This window comes from Sinocyclocheilus rhinocerous, unplaced genomic scaffold, assembly GCF_001515625.1.
Source record: "Sinocyclocheilus rhinocerous isolate Xijiao unplaced genomic scaffold, SAMN03320098_v1.1 scaffold919, whole genome shotgun sequence".
NCBI lineage: Eukaryota > Metazoa > Chordata > Actinopteri > Cypriniformes > Cyprinidae > Sinocyclocheilus > Sinocyclocheilus rhinocerous.
In genome coordinates this window covers 1,501,988-1,522,769 of record NW_015637585.1, presented here as the reverse complement: position 1 = coordinate 1,522,769, position 20,782 = coordinate 1,501,988, and the positions used below count along the sequence as shown (strand labels likewise).

General features: G+C 37.6%; 1 protein-coding gene across 3 annotated transcripts in view; it reads left to right on the top strand.

The window, feature by feature from the left end:
* LOC107749121 (cell adhesion molecule 3-like) overlaps positions 1-20,782 on the top strand; it is a 63,398-nt gene that overhangs the window by 31,186 nt on the left and 11,430 nt on the right. For 2 of the 3 annotated variants that reach the window (XM_016564210.1, XM_016564209.1), the window contains exons 2-7: positions 8,612-8,761; positions 12,720-12,872; positions 14,856-14,993; positions 15,092-15,262; positions 17,879-17,969; positions 19,924-20,096. In XM_016564210.1, coding sequence (XP_016419696.1) covers positions 8,612-8,761; positions 12,720-12,872; positions 14,856-14,993; positions 15,092-15,262; positions 17,879-17,969; positions 19,924-20,096 — 876 coding nt within the window. Of the gene's footprint in view, positions 1-8,611; positions 8,762-12,719; positions 12,873-14,855; positions 14,994-15,091; positions 15,263-17,878; positions 17,970-19,923; positions 20,097-20,343; positions 20,716-20,782 lie in introns of all 3 variants that reach the window. The other variant, XM_016564208.1, reaches the window with a different exon arrangement.

The following is a 20,782-nucleotide window of genomic DNA, read 5'->3' as shown; positions in this document are numbered from 1 at the left end:
AAGCGGAGTCCAGCCCGGGGTCGTCACATGTGGTTGCCGCAAGCCCGCCCGCCCGCCTCCGCTCACTCAAACCGGCCTCCGCTCACTCTAACCCGCCGGCCGTTCCTCACTCTGTTTTTTGAACCTTAAACCGCATAAACACATTTCATTTCACCAAAGTAATGTTCTTTTTAGCAACATCATATGACCCCTTTAACATGACAGACAGCAGCATAATGACTAAAATAATGCGCAATACAAGCACTATTTAACCGGAGCGAATGAGACGTGTGTGAGATTGAAGGGGTCGTCGGAGAGAAGAGAGCGAGAATGTGCGGCTGACGTTATTGCCTGTGCCGCTGGTAACAAAACGGATCGGCTCGAAATCGGAAAGAAGTGAGACTGACCGGCCGATCACCGATCCGGGCTGATCATGAGGAAAATCGTCCGATTCTGATCCCTGGCCGATCGATCGGTGCGTCTCTAATGTTAATTTTGAAGCCCGCCTCCCCTTAAAGAAGCGATTTTGCAATTTAGACTAAAACCAACATTATTTATTATTTATTCTTACCTTTGAGGACATCCCCAGCAGGAGGTTCTGTCAGATATAGCTATAACTTCTGTGGGTAATTTTGTCCCTGATGTATAACTAAGTAAACACAACATTCACACTCACAGCATATATAAAATTGGCCTCCATACATTGCAAACTCCCACTGATGCTTTCTTAATTTTTATGTGTTGCTTTATCTTTTCTCTGTTCTGTCTTTTCCTTAAAACGAAAGAAAACAAATCAAATAAACGGATAGCAGGTTGTGTTGCGTGAATGTGGGTTCAGGTCGCTTCGTCTTGAGGGTCAAGCTTCAGGTCATAGCGGTTGCCCCTGGTAACCTCCCCTGTCTGGTTGCATAGCAACCTTCTTCCTTTGTTCTAAAATGATTTCATTTATGGTTTATCTTCTTCACCCCTCCCCCCCTTTTTCTTTTACCTCTCACTGTCACTCCCTCTATCTGTCTCTATATCTCTCTTTCTCCCTCAGGACCCTGTTCTCTCCTCTCTTTGCTTCTATCCATCACAAGTCTCTTCTAGGCTCCTGGCGTCTGTCGGTGTGCGTATGAGCGAGAGAGAGATGGAGCGATAGTGAGCGAGAAAGTGCTGGAAGTTGAGTCTATACTGCTGTGTTTGTTAGTGGTGCGAGTATGTTTATGGTGGCATTGTGGTGGCTGAGGTCACCGTGTGTCTGTTTGCTTGATAAAGAGATCTCATATCTCCTCCTCCTTGTAATTGACCTCTTATTTCTCAAAGTGCTTTATTGGCTGCAATTCACTCAATACCTGCCAAAGCACTAAGTGCTCTTTTTCATTGGCTGCGTCTCAAAAGCTAGTGAGCTGCCTTGACAGCGTTTTTGGAAATCATAGGCATAGACTGCAATTTTGAGCATCATCATTGGGCGTGTCTGAATGTTTGATGTTAATTTAGTGAGCTGCCTACCTAGACAACACCTTTGTTATGTTTAAATGCACTGCAGACAGCGTTTTGGTAATTATAAATTCTAGACTCATTTGAATTGAAATTAGTGAGCTGTCTACCCCATTTGTGGGCATTGTATGTATAATGAAAACAACAACAACAACAACAACAACAACTAAGCTACTTTTTATTTAGGCAGCATTTTGTGGATGCTTGAATGTTTTAATTTAATTGAGCTGCCTACCTAGACAGCATTTTTGGGCCTTATAAATTTTGGACATTCAAACATTTCAATGGAAATTATTGTGCTGCCTATGTAGGCAGCATTTTCGGACATCATAATGTTTAAATGTAGACAGCACTTTTGGGCAGCATAGGTTTGAATGTTTAAATTGAACCTACAGTAATGAGAATAGTGAGCCCACTTTTGGGTGTTATACTGTTTGTTTGAATTTAGACAGCATTGTTGGGCCTTTAAATCTGGACATGCAAACATTTTAATGGAATGGAGTTCTTTATCTAGACAATATTTTTGAGCATTGAATGCATTATCGAATGCTCAAAACAAACCTATTAAGCTGTCTGTCTAGGCAGTGTTTTGGGGCATCAAATGTATGTTTGAATGCATGAGCGTCCTTCCTATACACAGCATTTTTGGCCATCATAGGCAAGTTCAATAAATTGAACAGAACAGCAAACGAACAGCTTACCTAGAAAATATTTTTGGCCATCATAATCCTGTTTGAAGCAAAGTGAGCTTGGGCATCTCATGCACATTTGATTGTTCAAAGTGAACCTAGTGAGCTACCTATCAAGCATATTTGATGCTGTCTAGATAGGCAGCTTACTAGGTTTTGAGACCTAGCCATTCTCTCTCTCCACCTCTCTCTCTTTCTCTGGGTCATTCTGTCCCTTCTTGCCCCCTGCTCAGTCTCTCTCTCTGGGGGGTGAGATAGTGAACTAACAATGTTTGACAGGCAGAGAGAGGAGGGCGGCATTACCAACAACAACTGACAAAAGAGCGGGAAAAGAGGAAAAAAGATTGAAAGAATGAATCCTTCAAGAATTGATTTTGGATTTGCAGTCGTTTAAAGAATTCTTCATCTGCTGTAGATGGATGATTTGTATGTTATAACAGCCAGTATTAATGAAAATATTTACATTGGATTATATTTTCTAGGAGATTTTCTATAGCATCTTAATGGGAACTTTTGATTTTAGCTTGATTCTGCAACTCAAGCAAGCAAAAAATTGTTTGTGTGCTCAATTTAATAATGATGTTGTAACAATAATGTTGTTACAGTATCATTAATATTAAATCTATTAATGTGAAATGTGGTCAGCAAAACTGAAAAGAAAAAAGAGGAGGAAAGGATGAAAAAGGAGGGTGAATGACAAGGATAAGGGCGTTAACACCCAGGGGGGCAGTTATGGGGCAGCAGTGCGTGTGTGTGAGTGGTTGGGTTGGGGCAGTAATAGGGCAACAGCTGGCATTGAGTGGGGGGTTGGAGAGGGTCATGTCGACAAACCCTCCCAATGACCTACTAATGTACTGCATACAGCTGAACACAAGTGTTGACTTGAGTGTGTGAACTACCATTCAAAAGATATTCAATAAGATTTTTAAAAAGGTTTTTAAAAAAGGTTTCTTATGCTCACCAAGGCTGCATTTATTTAATCAAAAATCCAGTTAAAAACAGTAATAGGGTGAAATATTATTACTGTTTACAAATGACTGTTTTCTAATTGAATCTATTTTTAAATGTAAATTATTCCTGTAATGGCAAAGCTGAATTTTCAGCATCATTACTCCAGTCTTCAGTGTCACATGATCCTTCAGAGATCATTCTATTATGCTGATTTGGTGCTCCAGAAACATTTCTGATTATTATCAATAATTGTGCTGCTTAATATTTTTGTGGAAACCATGATACATTTTTTGATAAGTAAAAGTTCAAAAGAACAGCATTTAATTGAAATAGAAACCTGTTGTAACATAAATGTCTTCACTGTCACGTTTGATTAATTTACTGTGTCCTTCCTTGAATGAAAATATTGAATGAAATATTAATTTCTTTGAAAAAAGGTTTTACTGACCTCAAACTTTTCTTCTTCTGTTCATCTAAAGCTATATATATATATATATATATATATATACACACACACACACACACACTGTATATTTAACCTTAATTTTTTATAATATTTTTTGCACAAGATAAAAGCAAGAGTACTTTGTGCTGCAAAAAAAACAGCTTTTTGTTTTGTTTTGTTTTCAAGTAAAAAATTTAAACCTCTGTAAAACAAGACATATTTAATTGAAAAAAACTTTCTAAGATAGTTAACCTAATGTATTCATAGAATATATCTTAAATTTTTAATAAAAATGCTGGTTAATTAAAATGATTTTGCAGAGTAAAATGCATTTACAATATACACTTTTCCTTATATATTCATTTAAAGTACAGTATAACCTAAAATCTTGACAATGAATAAGTTAATTAAATTTTTATCAGAATTCTAATTCTAATTCTATTGAAGCCCATCTCCATTGACTCCATAAACCAATATTTGGTCCCCCCCACACACTGCCAGACTACGATTAAGCAAATATGCTCCAGCAGTTAGAAGATCAAACCAAATCTTCATCAAATATATAAATGTGTGCAGCCTGACCAATCAATAAAGCAACAAGGACTTCATTTAGTCCAGCTGCTACACACACACACAAACAGCTGGACATCGAAGTGGAACCAACAGGATGTTTAGTGCCAATCAAACGTTAATCAGGCTGCAAAATAGACATCTACATACGCAGCGGAGGAAACAGAGAGACCGTAACAGAGGCAGAGAGACGGAGGAGAGGGCGTAGAGGTGAGAGAATACCAGAGGGAAAATATGGAGAGACAGAGAGAGACAGATGGAAGGAGGAGGAAAAAGAAAGAAGTGAAGCACAGATGGAGAGAGATGAGAAAGGAGGAAAAGGGAAATGGAGAGATGAAGGGGTTATTTTTCACTGTCTGTTTTTGGACAGTATTTATTACACTTCAACCTGTGTTATCTCTCACATACAAACACTCATCTTCTCCCTCTCGTTTATTTCTCTCTGTCTCTCCTTTTGGCTTTCTTCGTCAGTCTTCGCCGTATTCATCTGTTTATCTGTAATCTTTCGCTTTTGTCTCTTTTCAGCAGCCGTCCTCTCTGCTCTCTCTCGTCTATGTGAGGAGGGTGTAAACGATGTTGCTTTAAATATAGGCTGTGTGCTTTCTACACCCTCACACATTTGTGTGTGTGAGCGAGAGACACCTAGAGAAAGAGAGAGAGAGAGAGCGAGATGTGATAGAGAATGACACTGTCTGGGTGTTTTTAACTCAACCGTGTATGTGTGTGTGTGTAAATAAATACTCTAAGGCAGCGCTTCTCATCTGCTGGGTCGTGACCCAAAAATAGGTCGCAGGGCTGTAGACGGCAGGATGAACAATGCTAAATGGGAATAATAAATTCTAACTAACCATATGATCGTGCATAGCTAAATAAACAGGCTTATCAGCTGTTCAGAGGAACGAGAAAGCACTTTCCATGTCTTTTGTTGTTTATATCAAAAGCAGTTTGTCCAGTCAAACTCTGCGGTATTTTGGGACAAATTCATCTGTCGCTTTGTGGAAGATGAAACAAGATAAATGTAAAATCCAGGCTACATTAAATACAGGGTTCACTAGCATTGAGGATAAACACAGTTTGAGCTTTTAAAAAAAAGAAATGAATGATTAAATCAAATCAAATTTAATTTAAAATGAATCATTTTGAATTTGCAGATCTTCAAAAATGTTAAAAATGGCTTTTGAATTGAATAAAAAAACCTGTGAATCAAGAATCAAATCAACCCAAAAGATTTGCACTGCTAGGTTTGAATTATTAGCTGTTTCCAAAAGCATGAAACAGAAATTGGCATTGTCCTTTCTTCTGTTCTGTGATATAACTGAGTGAAACAGCTCCTTGAACAAGAAAAAATGTTGGGCGGGCTAGATTTTGTCCTTCGGGGATTGATTGGATCATAGTCATTTACTAATTGCTGCGAGCTCATATGAGTGACAGGTTGCTGGATTGTTGGCCTGCCTTTGCGTCAGTGCAAGTCGTCAGAAGTCATATTCTATAAAAAAAAGAATTGTCAGTTTTGATTTCATGGTGACTTGAAACAATCATTTTGTTGTTGAAAACATTTTTAAAACATTTTTCTCAACTTTTGTTTATAAACACCTGTTGATTCAATGTAAAATGTGATTCCTAATGCAAAAGGTACGGCTGAGTCTTTTTATATATTTATTAAATCAAATATCTATTAAATTTATTTACATTTATTAAATCTATTAATTTTTATAATATTTATTAAAGATCTTCTTTTTTGTTCCTGGCACATTTGGAACAATATGAAGGTTAGTAATTGAAGGCAGAATTTTAATTTTTAGTCAAACTAGGCTATGAATTTTGCTGCATACTGTACGTTATCAAGGTACCATTGTTATTCAAAATAAAGTGGCAGTGACATATATTTGTGTACTGTGTTCCAATCACGCACAAATGAGACGGTAACGCCCTGCACCCTTCAGACTACTCACTTTAAGTGCTCTGCCCTTTGGAGTGAGTAGGACATAGTGGTGTTCTCTTTGAAATTGAATTCACCCATATTCTCTCTCTGCCCATCTCCACTTCACTCCATCCACTCAGTGATTAGAGTTGAGTCAGTGTCCTGACATAACCAGTTAAATGGATCAGATGCCATTTTGAGAGTCTCAGTAAGTGCCCCCTGCAGCAGTTGTCCACTGCACAGAGAGCGTGTGTGTGTGACCCACTAATCGCTTATTAACTGCTAACACCGCTCTAATTGGTTGCCGATAAGTAGCCCGCACCGTGTGCGCTAAAGCTAAAGGCTAATTTTAGCTTATTATCTGTTGGCATAGGTTCATTGGGTTTAGAAAGCTAACACTAATTCTACCACTGTGTTGGTTTGGACATTCGCACACACACATTGCCAGATGTTCTGTGATGTAGATGCTGAGCCTTAGCCTTTTCTCATGCCTTCTGCTCAAGCTCTATTTTTAAAAGCAGCGTCTCGTTAAAGCCTTTTAGGCTAATCAGGCTGAGTTCGGCCCGGCTTCATGCCCGCCCAGCGCACCTGCGTATGTCCCACATATTTGCCCGTGGAAAGCCGGCATTTGGCCTGCAATTCAGTAGGTTAATCCCCAGTGCTAGCAAAACATCAGGCTAGAATTAAGCCAGCGTTTAGCCTGAATCAATCCAAGATTGAGATTGACAAAAAGCGAGTATCATTAGGCTAGTGCGATTTCAACGTCGGGCCAAGTTTAACTCAGCACTCAGCCAATGTTAGCCTTGCAATTAGCAATATTTGCCCCGTCATTCAGCCAGCATACGCCCAACATTCAGCCAAGTTTTGCCCTGTGTTTAATCTCTTTGAGTCCAGAGCTTGGCCATTGCCAAGCCAGCATTTGCCCAGCATTCACTAAACATTAGCGCTCCTTTCAAGCTGGCATTAGCGTATAACATTCAGACAGCGCTTTGCCTAGAGTTCATTCAGCACTGGTCAGCATTAAAAAGGTCATCGATTATAACCTAAGTGGTAATTATTGGGTAAAGTGGAGCATGGGCCGCCCAGGGCGGAATTATCATACAGCTAGACTCACATTGGCATTACATCTGGCCTTTATACACACATTTCCATTTTAATTTTCATTTAATATTAATAATCAAAAACATTTCTAATTAACTGATTTTATAAAAAAATAATTTATTATTTTCTTTCTTTTTTTCTCAGAAATACTTGTTGTGTATTTACATTTTTTCTGCTAAATAAATTCTGGTAAATTTTTCTGGTAAATATTCCTTTAAAAACAATGTTTTAATAATAATTTTATTAATAGTAGTAGTACTATTATTACATTGAGTAAAATTTCTGTCATGGTTTCTTTAAGTTAAACCAAACTTTTATTTTGACGGGTTGCTGTAAAGACCTTTAGGGTTCTGTTAGTATATGATATGACGTTTTTCTCAAAAGAAATGGTAAAATGCTCATAAAGTGACTCTCTGAGCAGTTTTAGAGATTATGTTCATGTGTTCATGTGCTCATATATTGAGGCGGCAGAGGCTAAAAAACACCGGGAGCGTCACGCTTCACTCCCGCACGTGTGTGCCGTTCATTCACACAGAGATGCGCAGAACATGCAGGATTCATATGTAAATGGTATTTTTGCGGCTTAATATTCACAGACACTAGTCCATATCGTGTTTTGATTTAAGTGTAGTTGACCTACTTGTTGTAGGCCTTTTATTCATCCAAAATTTGAAAAGTTACACAGATGTACTAATTGTAGTTGTAAATGGCAGTTTACACTGACTTTGACAAACGGACATTTCATAACCTCTCTTTTACTCAGTCATTCTGGTGGTTGCCAGGGTGTTGCTATGCAGCTACTAGGCTTTTCTGGCTCCTTTGAGAAGACCCACCCCCAAGTTTCTGTGCTAATATGATATTACAATTTGACCTGGATTGGTCGCTCCTTAAGTGTTTTTTTTACCAGGTGAGAACCACACTTCAGATCACTGATTTGTGTGATAGCAAAAAAAAAAAAAGTAATAGTACAGGCCAAATGATTTAATGTATTATTCATGCATGCATCAAAAATGGTGCAGGATAAATTACATGTTGAAATGTAATACTTAGGTTTTTTAAATCTCTTATTCCATAAGCACATGTGAGATATGAGCAAGCATGACTAATTACATATTTTCTATTCTGATATGTTATATTTCTTTAGAATCTTGGAGACACCAGTCAACGTTTGAATTATCATACCTGTTCAGTTTCCTTCCTCTCTCTTTTTTTTTTGCATTTCCTGGTCTTCAGTTTCCTTCTCTGGCGATTCTCACAGCATGAGGTGCAGGCAACGTTAATGATGCCATTTTCATTTATTTTTTTTCTGCAAGAAATACACAGCACTGCACTCAAAGATCATGATGATGGGGACGAAGCATCTAATTTTCACCTAAGTCTCACTCTCATTTTCTCCCTGTCTCTAACTATAGCTAATTTCATGATGTCATCTTGTTTTTTTTTTGTCTTCTCATTTATCTCTGTCCTGTTGCTCAGATGATGACCCCTTCCAGCCAGTGACCCAAGATGAGACGGTGGCAGTGGGTGGGGTGGTGACCCTGACCTGCAGTGTGAAGGAAAATGATAACTCCTCTCTCCAGTGGTCCAACACGGCTCAGCAGACCCTGTACTTTGGAGAAAAGAGAGGTGAGCTGCACCTATTTTAAAAGGAAAATGGTGATTCTGCCATTATTTACTCATCCTTATGTTGCTCTAAACCTGTATGACTTTCTTTCTTTTGTGGAATGCAAAAACAGATGTTTTGCATAATGTCCTGGCTGCTCTTTTCCCATATAATATAAGTGAAAAGGGGACTGAAGATGCCTAGCTCCAAAAATTACAAAAAAGCACCAAAAATTACTTAGTTGTTGAATATATTTCCATCTGCCATAACTTTCAGATCTGATTCACATAATTTTATTTAGGCATTTTTTTAGCAAACATTCATTCGGTCTGGCTATATTCTGTTTAGTAACTCTCTCTTTTCACGATCCAGTCAATACCTGAAGATAAACCAAAGTCTCGTCATACAATTGTAATCATTTGAGTATTTTTACATTTATTTATTTATTTAGTAGAATATCCTTTTCCCACAAAAAGTGTCAAATTACCGATAAAACTGGTTGTACATGGCAATTCACATTGATTTTAACAAACGGACATTTCATGACCTCTCTTTTACTCAATCGCTTTTAAAACGTGGTCTGTGATTGCAATTACTCACCATTTTGGTCTGAACAGGAAATTGATTTTCGCTGGACCCTTCCTTAGAGATTTCTACCGAGCTCTCAGTCCCTCAATGCTAAACACAAAAGCAACGAGTGAGACACCTTCCTAAAACATTAATATCACCCTAAAAACAAACAGGTGGCTCTGTGATAACAAAAGGCGAGGTGATGGAGAGAGAAAGACAGAGAGAGAATAGAGGGGTGACCTGAATAAAGAATAAAACAAAAGAAGGCGACAAGAGAGCACCATGAAGAAGCAGAAATAGAAAACAGTCTATTGAACGAGAAGGAAGGAGTGTTAAAAAAAAGTAGGAGAGAAATACAGTCTCACAGATGGACTTTAAAAAAATCACTTTTTTAATCAATTTTTTTCTTGTTTTCACACACAAAAAACACCCTTAAAGGGTTAGTTCATCCAAAAATGAAAATTAGCCCATAAATTACTCACCCTCAAGTCATCCTAGGTGTATATGACTTTCTTCTTTCAGACGAATCCAGTCGGAAGTATATTAAAAATGGTGACGTATGAGGTCAGCATTGCGCATGCGCCAGTGAGTCTCGTGAAAACCAACATTTGTTAACAGGAGCAAAGGAAGCAAAGTTTCCTTACTTTAGCAAAAGAAAACCAGTCTCCTCTTGGCTTATATCAAAATCCTCCGACATTCTTCTTTACAAATCCTCCTTTTGTACTTCTAATAAGTGACCGTTGTTTTGTTTTGATCTCTCCCCTGCGCTTCCGTGTTCGTCACTTCTGAGCGGCGCATGCGCAAAGCCGACCTCATACGTCATTCCCCCGGAACTGATTCCAGTGTACAACAGTGAGCGCAAACTACATTAAAGTGATTATTACGTTTTGAATATGGATATTTTTCTTACAAAAACGCATCGATTCGCTACAGGAGGCCTTTGTTCACCCCCCCGGAGCCGTGAGATACTTTTTTTTATGGATGGGAGCTTTTTATTTAACTTCTTTTGGACTGAAGCAATGCAACACCCGCTGAGTGGCATTAAACAGCTTGAAAGATCAAAGACAATTTTTAATATACCTCCGACTGGATTCGTCTGAAAGAAGAAAGTCATATACACCTAGGATGACTTGAGGGTGAGTAATTTATGGGCTAATTTTCATTTTTGGGTGAACTAACCCTTTAAAGCTACATAAATTTATATTTTAAAGGGACTTTTTAATGTGGATCAAAGATGTGTTTACAAAAATTTCCAATGAAGAATTTTTCTTTAAGTATAAATCCAGCTAAAACAAATTGGGTAAGATATAAACTCGATTCAAGATATATTCTCTGAACACAAATCTCATTATCTGCTTCTCAAGTAAATTTATCTTGTTTGAAGGATGTTTAGATATTTGCAAAAGAAAATCAAAATACTGTTTAAAAAAATGTGTTTTTGTAGTGTACAAAAGAGAGAGAGAGCACACTAAAAGGAGAACGCGAGACGCGGACATACGCACCAGTGAGAAGAGATGAACAGATTAGTGTGGAGAAACGATGGATGGGTGGATGAGCGAAAAAAGATAAAGGGTGGAATGACAAAGGAGGAGTGTGCGCATGAAAGAGCAGGATGGAGGACAGAGGAACAGCAGCTGATGAAGACAAATTAAGTGCCCTTCACTTACTGATAAACCATGAAGCACACACACATTTACTGTAAATCTGTGTTAGACAGTTCTCCTTTTGTTCAAAGGTGAAGTGTGTAATTTCTGCACCATTAGCAAAAATAATAACTTTTCAAACAGGTTTTCCTGATCACTGCCAGTCTGTTTGGTCAGACATGCCAGTGATGGGGGGAGGGGCTTATTTTACAGAGCACATGATTGGATAAAAATCGGTGTAGTGCAGGATGAGCCATCAATATTTTTGCTCCATTTAGCTGGAAGAGAAATTGTTATTGTTAACTAAAACTATTAATTGTTTTTGTTAATTGAAATGAAGCTGAAACAAAATAAAATATAAATGTTAGATGAAAAACTTAGAAATATTGTTTTGAAATAAAAATGTTTGTCTAAGTACTAAAATGACTAAAAATGAACTGAAATAAAAATTAAAGCTTAATAGAAATAAAACAAAACTAAAAAACTAAGCTAATAACAATGAGTAATTATTAATTATTATTATTAACAATTATTAAAAAATCTGTAAAACTTAAAAAGATAGGAAATTACCTAAATTAAAATAAAAATAGAACATAAAATTAAATTAAATTCAAAATATTAATAAATACTATAACTGCATATAAGAGAACAAGAGAAAGGCTGTATTTAAATGTGTAAATCTGTTAAAGTGAACAATTAGGACTACATTAACATAGATGACCTTAAAGCTTACAGACATGCTTTATTTTTTAAATTCTAGCTTATTTTTAATGGACTTTTTTTACCTTTTGATATAAAATTGTTCATCGCTTACCTTGCTCTGCTCATCAACAACAGTTCTAGCCAATCAGAACAGAGGTCTTTTACATACAGAATTCCTTAATGTGCATCTTGGTAATTTCCAAGGTTGCACACAAACCTAATCTGAGGACTGACTGTCTACGCTGTCATTTTGTCTGCAAGTCTGTGTAGTCAATATCCAGTGTATCTACATGGGTTGCTATAGTAATAATGTCAGAATCAGCACGATGCCAAGAGACTTTCTCATACAACAACGGAGAGTAGCTGTCACTGGAAAGAGAGCACAGAAAACTGAAATCTTTGCCTTTACTCATGTCTGTCATCCCGCTGTGGTGCTGAACTCACAAGATCTGTAAGAGAACAGAGGCATTTTATGCATTCATGCATACAGTATACTGGGTCCAAAACTGCTGACTCGCTCACTATTCACGACATAGTGAATGTCACATGGGTTGTTAGATGAGGAAAGAGTAAGCGAAAATGAATGTATTCAGATGATATTACACATTCTGTATGATGTTCAACACTTGATTCTAAATAACGGGCAAAAAACGGCTTTGAAATCTGATCTGACCTTTTATACTTAGTTCACTATTCGTGAGATAGTAACCGCCACATGGTTTGCTAAATGAGGAAAGAGTAAGCGAAAATTAGTGACCTTTTATACTAATAAAAAAAATCATAATTTAACTAGATTTCAAATGAACGTAGTGTGAATCAGGTTTGTACACATAAGATTGCTTGTGCTTTTTTAACCACAAAAAACAAGCCTGATATAGCAAAAAAATGGAAGAGTTGGAGAGATGGTGGAAAGTAATCACATAAATCCTAATCACAATGGTTTTGGTGCCAGACACCTTGACTAACGTTATCAGTGGACTTCGGGGGGAAAATAAAATGCTAAAAATTGTAGTATATGACACCTATGTAGTGTATGTGTTATTCTTATCTGCTCTGTCTTTTTCAGCACTGAGAGATAACCGTATCCAGTTGGTAAAGTCCACGGCCACAGAGCTGATAATCACCATCTCGGATGTTCAGCTGTCAGATGATGGAGAGTACACCTGTTCAATTTTCACCATGCCTGTACGGACTGCACGAGCCACAGTTACTGTACTGGGTATGTATGTGTGAGTTTGCATTTTGAGTCAGGGTATTAGGAATCAGTGGAAATTGCTATTGATATAGGGTAAATTTGGGTGAATTGAGGCACTTAGCCATTAAGATGACTGGGGAAAGAATGGCCCAGTCATCCTGAATTAACCCTATATTTAGCATATTCCTCATTCCTCTTCTCGTATTTCACTGAAAGTCAATGAGACTATCATGGGTGCCTTTAGCATGAGAAAAAAATCTGTTTGTTTAATGGCCTTTCAATTAATATATTTTGTGCCATCTGAAAGCAAGGCTTTTTCTATTAGATGTTTATGAGAGCTCTCAAAGTGGTGTTTTAGCCACAAATGTTCAATCATTGAAATGGTGATGCATCTGACACCATTAGAAAATTAAAACATTCAATCAAACACAGCCGGAAGACAGACATAGTTGCTGTTGTAAAATATTTAAATAAGTTTAGAATCTTGTTATTTAACATTGCCATTTTTAAACAATCTTTTCTTTTTGAAACATCTATCTATCTATCTATCTATCTATCAGTGAGTTCATATAGTGAAAAATTCCTTTTTTTTAATTGATTAATGTAAATAATTTGCTTATGAGTCAGACTACACTGGTCATGCTCAGTGTTGGAAAGGTTACTGGAAATGTAATAGGTTACAGACTACACGTTACACTATTTAAAATGTAATAAGTAGTGTAACTATTCCAATTACTTTATTAAAGTAACTGATTACATTTGATTACTTTTTCTAATGAATGTTTTCAACTGTTATTCATTTTCAGACATGTAAACCAGGCAGGGTTAAACTTACAGAAGTGCTCAACACTGATTTCTGTCAGACTTTCAAAATCCTTCATCACTTGAAGATTAAGCCACCACAAAATCAGACTTTAGCACCTCTTTTTTACTTTGAGATTGTTCTGAGGTTAAATACTGATTTTAAATATTTGCATAGCTATGACCGGAAACACTGGCATCTAACAATGCCTTGAAAAAACAGTCAATCTTAAAAAAATAAAGCATATACATAAACCCAAATAGAAAATAAAACAGTTATCGAATAAGCATGTGTCCTATTCTGTGTCCTAAACTCCTGAAACATCAGTGTCTCATATTTTAGAGCAGTCAATGCGTTTTTTTTTAAAGAAATCAGTTAAATCTGTATGTGTGTGGAAATATTCAGATGTAACCCCCTTTGAAATTGTTAACATTTTAATTTAATTACACATTTTTTTCTCAGTAACATTTACATTTTCATTACAGTTACATTTATTTATTTTGTAAATAAATTAAGTAACTCTGTTACATGTAACTAGTTTATTTCCAACACTGGTCATGCTGTATGATGGTCATGTATTTTTGTGTGTAGCTCAAGAGGACAACTCAATGCTTTCTTGACATTATTTTGCAGTGCACAGTCTTGTGATATTTGCTAGCAGCTGATTTTGGGAGCCACACCAAAATCATTAAATATCCAGTTACACATTTTGTCGTTGATAACTGACATCTGTGCTTCACCTCTTTTGAAAGCACCAGCCGCTCCTGGTAAGCATGTTTGATGTGACCAGGCCCACGCGGAACCTGCACACTTCTCCACATTTTCTGTACCGGTTTTGGGGGAAAATCTGCATAATTGATTTAAATACGGTAAAATGTGTTAAATGGAGCTGAAAGTACTGTACTCTTTTTGGCAGCTAAAAACGTACAATTTGCCAAATTATTATATAAAAGAACATGCGAGGGGCGGGGGATGCGAATGATGGACGATTGAATTTTGCAGAAGTCTACAGAGCAGATTTCATTCGGTGCAAATTCCGTGTAGGCCTACTAACAAGTAGCTAGTTGCTGATAGTGAGCCACTGCTTAGGGAGCAGAACTGTTTTTATTTTATTTACATTTTGTCTAGCCAGCGATGCCCTTATTTCCCTTAAATTGCACTTGAAAATGTTTTGTTTTTATTTTACAACTGTTTCTCTCTCACAGGTGTTCCAGGTAAGCCGGTGATAACAGGTTTTGATGATGCTGTTGAGGAGGGCGGCAAGGTTACTCTCACCTGCACGAGTTCAGGCAGCAAACCTCCTGCTAAACTACACTGGTACCGCGATCAAGAGGAGATACAAGGTACAAACACACACACATTCAAGTCAGAATTCTGCTCTGAACCCAAACTGTTGTTGTTCAGTAATTACAGTGTTTACTTTGTGTTTGTGCGTGTGTAGGGCGTCCTGATGTTGTGGAGTCCAACCCTGATGAACCGACCTACACAGTAACCAGCGAGCTCACCCTCACTGTCACCAGAAACGATAACAACGCTCTGATCGCCTGTGCGGTGGATCACCCGTCCATTGCCAATGGAGACAAGAGGACAGAGCAGCCCCTCAGCGTCTTGTGTAAGACACACATACAAAAGCCAGAACGCTTACTACTGTGTGATTTTAGAAATGTCAACCAGAAGACATTCTGCTATTATGTTTATACATATAAAATTGTAAAGTTTCCAGCATAGACAACTTGATTTGAGTTATTTCATGTTTATTACATAAGTTGTGAATACTGTGTAATTGTAGGTTGCTTAAAGCTTGCATACAATATCATAACATGCTGCCTTAATATAGAATTCAACCGATGTGCGTTCACACCATCACGGCTGTTTTTATCACCTATTTTACAACAGCTTCAAATTTTAAATCATGCAATCCTAGTTAGTGACATTGACATTGCAATTAAAATATATGTTTGATCAGTTCATGCATTTCCCAGAAATCAAACCCATGACCTTGGTGTTGCTGGCACCATCTTCTTGTTTGAGCCTCAACAATGTGTTAGAATGTATCACTGTTTTTAGAAGGTTTTAAACACAAGTGCTAAAAAAAAAATCTGAAGCAGATGTTTTGGTGTTGATTCCAGATTTATTCAGTTGTTATGAATAATCTTATTTTGTGTGCATACATTAAGTTCCATATAAAATGACAAAAATAAAATGTTACACTTCTGAAGTATTTAATTTACCAGATTATTAAATATATCAAATGCACACACACACACATATGCCATAAACAGTGCTTAAATTTGTTAGACCACCTGTCATAAGAGAAAACACAAATATTTTAGGAATCTGTCAGAAACTTTGTATTTGTAAAAAATGTATTGTCATTTAATAGGCAAATCAAAAACTGAAACAACTAAATAATAGTCTTTATGAGTTCACGTTTTTATACCCAAATTTGAGCTGGCATATTCAGCTTCTCTCAGAAGTCAGAAATAAATCAAGCATAACGTTCAACCATTAAAACTTATTTTTCTATTAAGGACTACAAGTAAATAAATGGGCTTTTGAATAAAAAAAAGTTATAAAGAAAATGCTTTACTATTTTTTCTGCCTTTCTAGTAAAACAGTAAATTTGAAAATGTATGGATAACTACAATTATATTTTAGCATTAGAAATACTACTGTGACTAAAGAGCTTACACATACTTATTACACATTACAGAAACATAAAAAATTAATTTGGTAATCACCAAATAATGTTAGTTTAGGGCAGCTGTGGCACAAACCTTACATTCGGTGGTGGTCTTATAAATTTGTTAAGCACTGTATATATGCCATATATATAAGCTATTTTTCCATTTGAGTATAGTGAACTATTTGTCACATTCAAGAAACCAGTTTAAGATGATTTGAGCTTTAGCACATGGCTTGTTATCCTGCTGGAAGTAGCCATCATACGATAGGTACACTTGTGATCATAAAGGATGAACAGGGTCAGCAACATTACTCAGGTAGACTGTGGCTTTAAACGATTATCAGTTGGTAATAAAGAGCACAAAACGTGCCAAGAAAATGTCCTCCACACCATTACACCACCAGCAGCAGCCTGAACCGTTCATACAATGCAGGAAGGATCCATGCTTTCATGTTGTTTACGCCAAATTCTGACCCTACCATCTGAATGTCACAGCAGAAATGGAGACTTGTCACACCAAGCAACCTTTTTCCAGTCTTCTGTTGTCCAATTTTAGAGAACCTGTGTGAATTGTAGCCTCAATTTCCTGTTCTTAGCTGACAAGAGTGGCACCCGGTGTGGTCTTCTGCTGCTATAGCCCATCTGCTTCAAGGTTCGACATGCTGTGCCTTCAGACATGCTCTTCTGCATTCCTTGGTTGTAACGAGTGGTTAACTTGAGTTACTGTTGCCTTTCTATTAGTTCAACCAGTCTGGCCAGTCTCCTCTGACATCTGGCATCAACAAGGCATTCTCGCCCACAGAACTGCTCACTGGATATTTTCTCTTTTTCAGACCATTCTCTATCATCTCTATAGATGGTTGTGTGTGAAAATCCCAGCAGATCAGCAGTTTCTGAAATACTCAGACCAGTCCATCTGGCACCAACAATCATGACACATTCAAAGTCACTTAAATTACCTTTCTTCCCCATTCTGATACTCTGTTTGAGCTTCAGCAGATTGTCTTGACCATGCCTACATGCCTAAATGCATTGAGTAGCTGCCATGCGATGGGCTGATTAGATTTGAGTTAACGAGCAGTTGAATTTCCAGCACAATTTCGGTGATTATAAGATTGAACCGGTGAAAATGTGTGTATGTATCTATGTATGTATATATATATACATATATATATGGATGTTTGTATGTATGTGTGTGTTTACTTGCATATACATACAGTATATATATATATATATATATATATATATGTATGTGTGTGTGTGTGTGTGTGTTCACATACATATACATACATATATATACAGTGGGTACAGAAAGTATCATATATATATATATATATACATATATATATATATATATATGTGTGTGTGTGTGCGCGCGTTTAAAAAAATTATTTTTATAATCTTACATTTTCAGCACAGTTTCTGTGATTATAATATTAGCCATACTGTGATTTTAGGCTTTGGTCATACCGCCTACCCCTTCTGTGTAATACATTAACACGAAGATAACAAAAACAAAATGTCTGTTTGTGTGTCTCTCAGTTTCTCCAAGCATGTCGATTCAGCCAGAGAGTGACCTGCCCAGAGAAGGAGAGAAGTTTTTCCTGCAGTGTGTGGGGAATGGAAATCCAGAGTAAGACACACACTCTCTCGCTCTCATTTCCATCCTTGACATTCATGTTTTATGTATGAAGCTGAAAATGGTTAGCCTATTGATCTCCTTTCTCTCTTCAACACACACACACATGCGGGGATTGGTTTGACAGTATCACTGAGATATTTGTGTTGATGTTACATGAGAAACAACAGAGAGGGATCGGAGACGTCCTTACATAGGCTTGTTTTAAAAACACACCGTCTATGATCTCAGTGAGTTCAGAAACTCCCTTTCTGGAGCTAAAGGATGAAATGTTATTATTTCAGATGTATTTATTAAATTTTTAGCTACTTAAGCCTGGTTATATCGCATAAATATTTCTCCCTGGAAATAGACGATATTGTTATTGAATATCACCCTTTACTGGTGCAGGATCGCATTACAGCTCATTATTGCTCCTGACATCAATTAGTACCACACCGAGGGCTATTCAACCCCATTTAGACATCCCATAGTCTCTCTGTCGCATTTTCTCATTTGCTTTTACACTCTATCTCTTCCTTACTGGAACGGGAGCACACATAGGGGGCCGTATATGAGGAAGATACCTGTAGTATCAGAGGCGGCATTTACAGGGTCTTTAATGATCTTTTGATTTTTTGCTGCACTTGAATTATTAAACATTTGGTGTCAGTACGATTTTTTTTTTTTTTTTTAAGAAATTAATGCTTTTATTCAGGAAGGACGGATTAAATTGATCAAAAATGACAGTAAAAACATTTAAAGTGTTACAAAGGATTTCGATTTCAAATAAATGCTGTTCTTTTGAACTTTCTATTCATCAAACCATCCGCAGAAATATTAATCAGCACAACTGTTTTCAACACTGATAATAATAAATGTTTCTTGAGCACCAAATCATCATATTAGAATGATTTCTGAAGAATCGTGTGACACTGAAGGCTGCTGAAAAATTTGCCATCAAAGGAATAAATTACATTTTAAATATTAAAAAATAAAACAGTTCTTTGTGTCACTATCATATATAAGCCCGTCTCTATGTGAAACGCTACCTCTCATAACTCCAGTCTTACTGTATTGCAAGTAGATTGAGATATTAGTTTAGTCATAACTACACCGCTCTATCAACATCAATAAAGGAATTATATTATTTGGATTATTCGCACGCTTAAATAATGATACGCCTTCGTCCTCACCGTAGTTCTCTAAATCTCTGTAACACACACAGACACGCTGATTTGGACCCGGTATGAGCACACAGAGAAAAGCCACAGTTACTTTGGCATATTGAGAGGATTTTAAAGGTGAAGTGTGTAATTTTTTGATGCTAAAATACCTTCTTTTATCCCAGCAGTAGGTAGACGTCCTCAGGAAGTGAGAACACTGTGGCACTATCAAAACTTTTCTCTGTTCATTTGAGTATCAGATCAGCACGACACAGCAACACTGGCTCAACCAATGGCAGGATTTTAAGGAGGGGTAGGGCTATCAGTTTGGTTAACCAATTAAAAACAGAGAGAGTGTTTAGGAAATCTCTTTGAACACAATTATTGGCCCTGTCCCAAATCCCACCACGCTTGTAGTAGTCCACACCCAGAAATTCACTTTTATTCCTGATTGTATTGAACGATAGCAGCTATATTTCTGGACGTTTTGTTGTCTGGTTGATTCATAAGAGCCTCCGGGTCAGGTGTGTCGCAGCACTGGTGGTTTGGCCACATGGTTTACTTTCCCATTTGATTTGATCAAGTCTGGTTCGTTTCACTTGACATGTGACTGAGCTTCGCTGTGTTCGGGACGCTTTCCAGCGCATCCCTCTGTGCTCCTCAGCTCTTTTGATAGTGTGCCAAATTGCAAAACCCTTCAAAATCTGCTCAATTAAACGACTCTTTCTGCTTTGCTTTTGATGTGAAATTTCAAAACGCTGTATATGTGGTCCGTTTTGTAATGTAATCTCTCGCTCTCTAAGGCCGACTGCGTTTGTGTGGCGGAGAACAGACGCAGAGCTCCCCCCGCTGGCAAAGGTGGATGGTGCGTTCCTGCGCTTCGAATCCCTCAACAAGTCGGATAATGGTGTTTATGAGTGCCAGGCTGATAACGGGATCGGCATGGGGGACATAACGCACACCCTTCTGGTACAAGGTAATTAACGAGAGACAAACGAGGAGTGGAGAGAATGGGTGTTTTCGTCATTGTTTATTTCTTCTGCTGTTTTACGTTTACTTTCACATCTCTTTTTTCTGAATTTTACGTTCCTTTCTTTTTGTTTCTCTTGTTGCATGACGTGTTCTTTATTTCCTCTTCCATTTTCCTTCCCATCCATCATCCACCTCTCCATCCGTCATTTTCTGTTGTCGATCTTTTTTCTTCATTTCCTTCATCTTCCAAGACCAGGAAGATTCAGACCTCTTTATTCTCACCTCTACTCTCCCTTCATCCTCTGCTTTTCCCACTGATTCTCCTGAAACTTCAGTTTCAACATCTGCTGAAGACGAAACTCTTCCTCCATTTTCGTCATCTTCCACTACCTTCCCCACATCCACTCTTACCTTCTCCTCCACTCTCCCTCCTTTCACTTCTGCTCCTTCCACACTCCCTCCCTCTCCTGAAGTTCCCACAACCTCTCGTTCCAACGCTCTCTTCCCTGATCTCACTCTTCTGCCCTCCTCCGTTCCTGCTCGCACCCCTCCCTCACCCCCCTCCTCCTCCCCTGCCACTCCATCATCTGTTCCTCGGCTGAATGGAGTGCACACCTTTACAGGTAATCCATTGTGCACATACACATACCTAACCATGGTTTAACATGCCACTGCTGTGCTACTGATCTG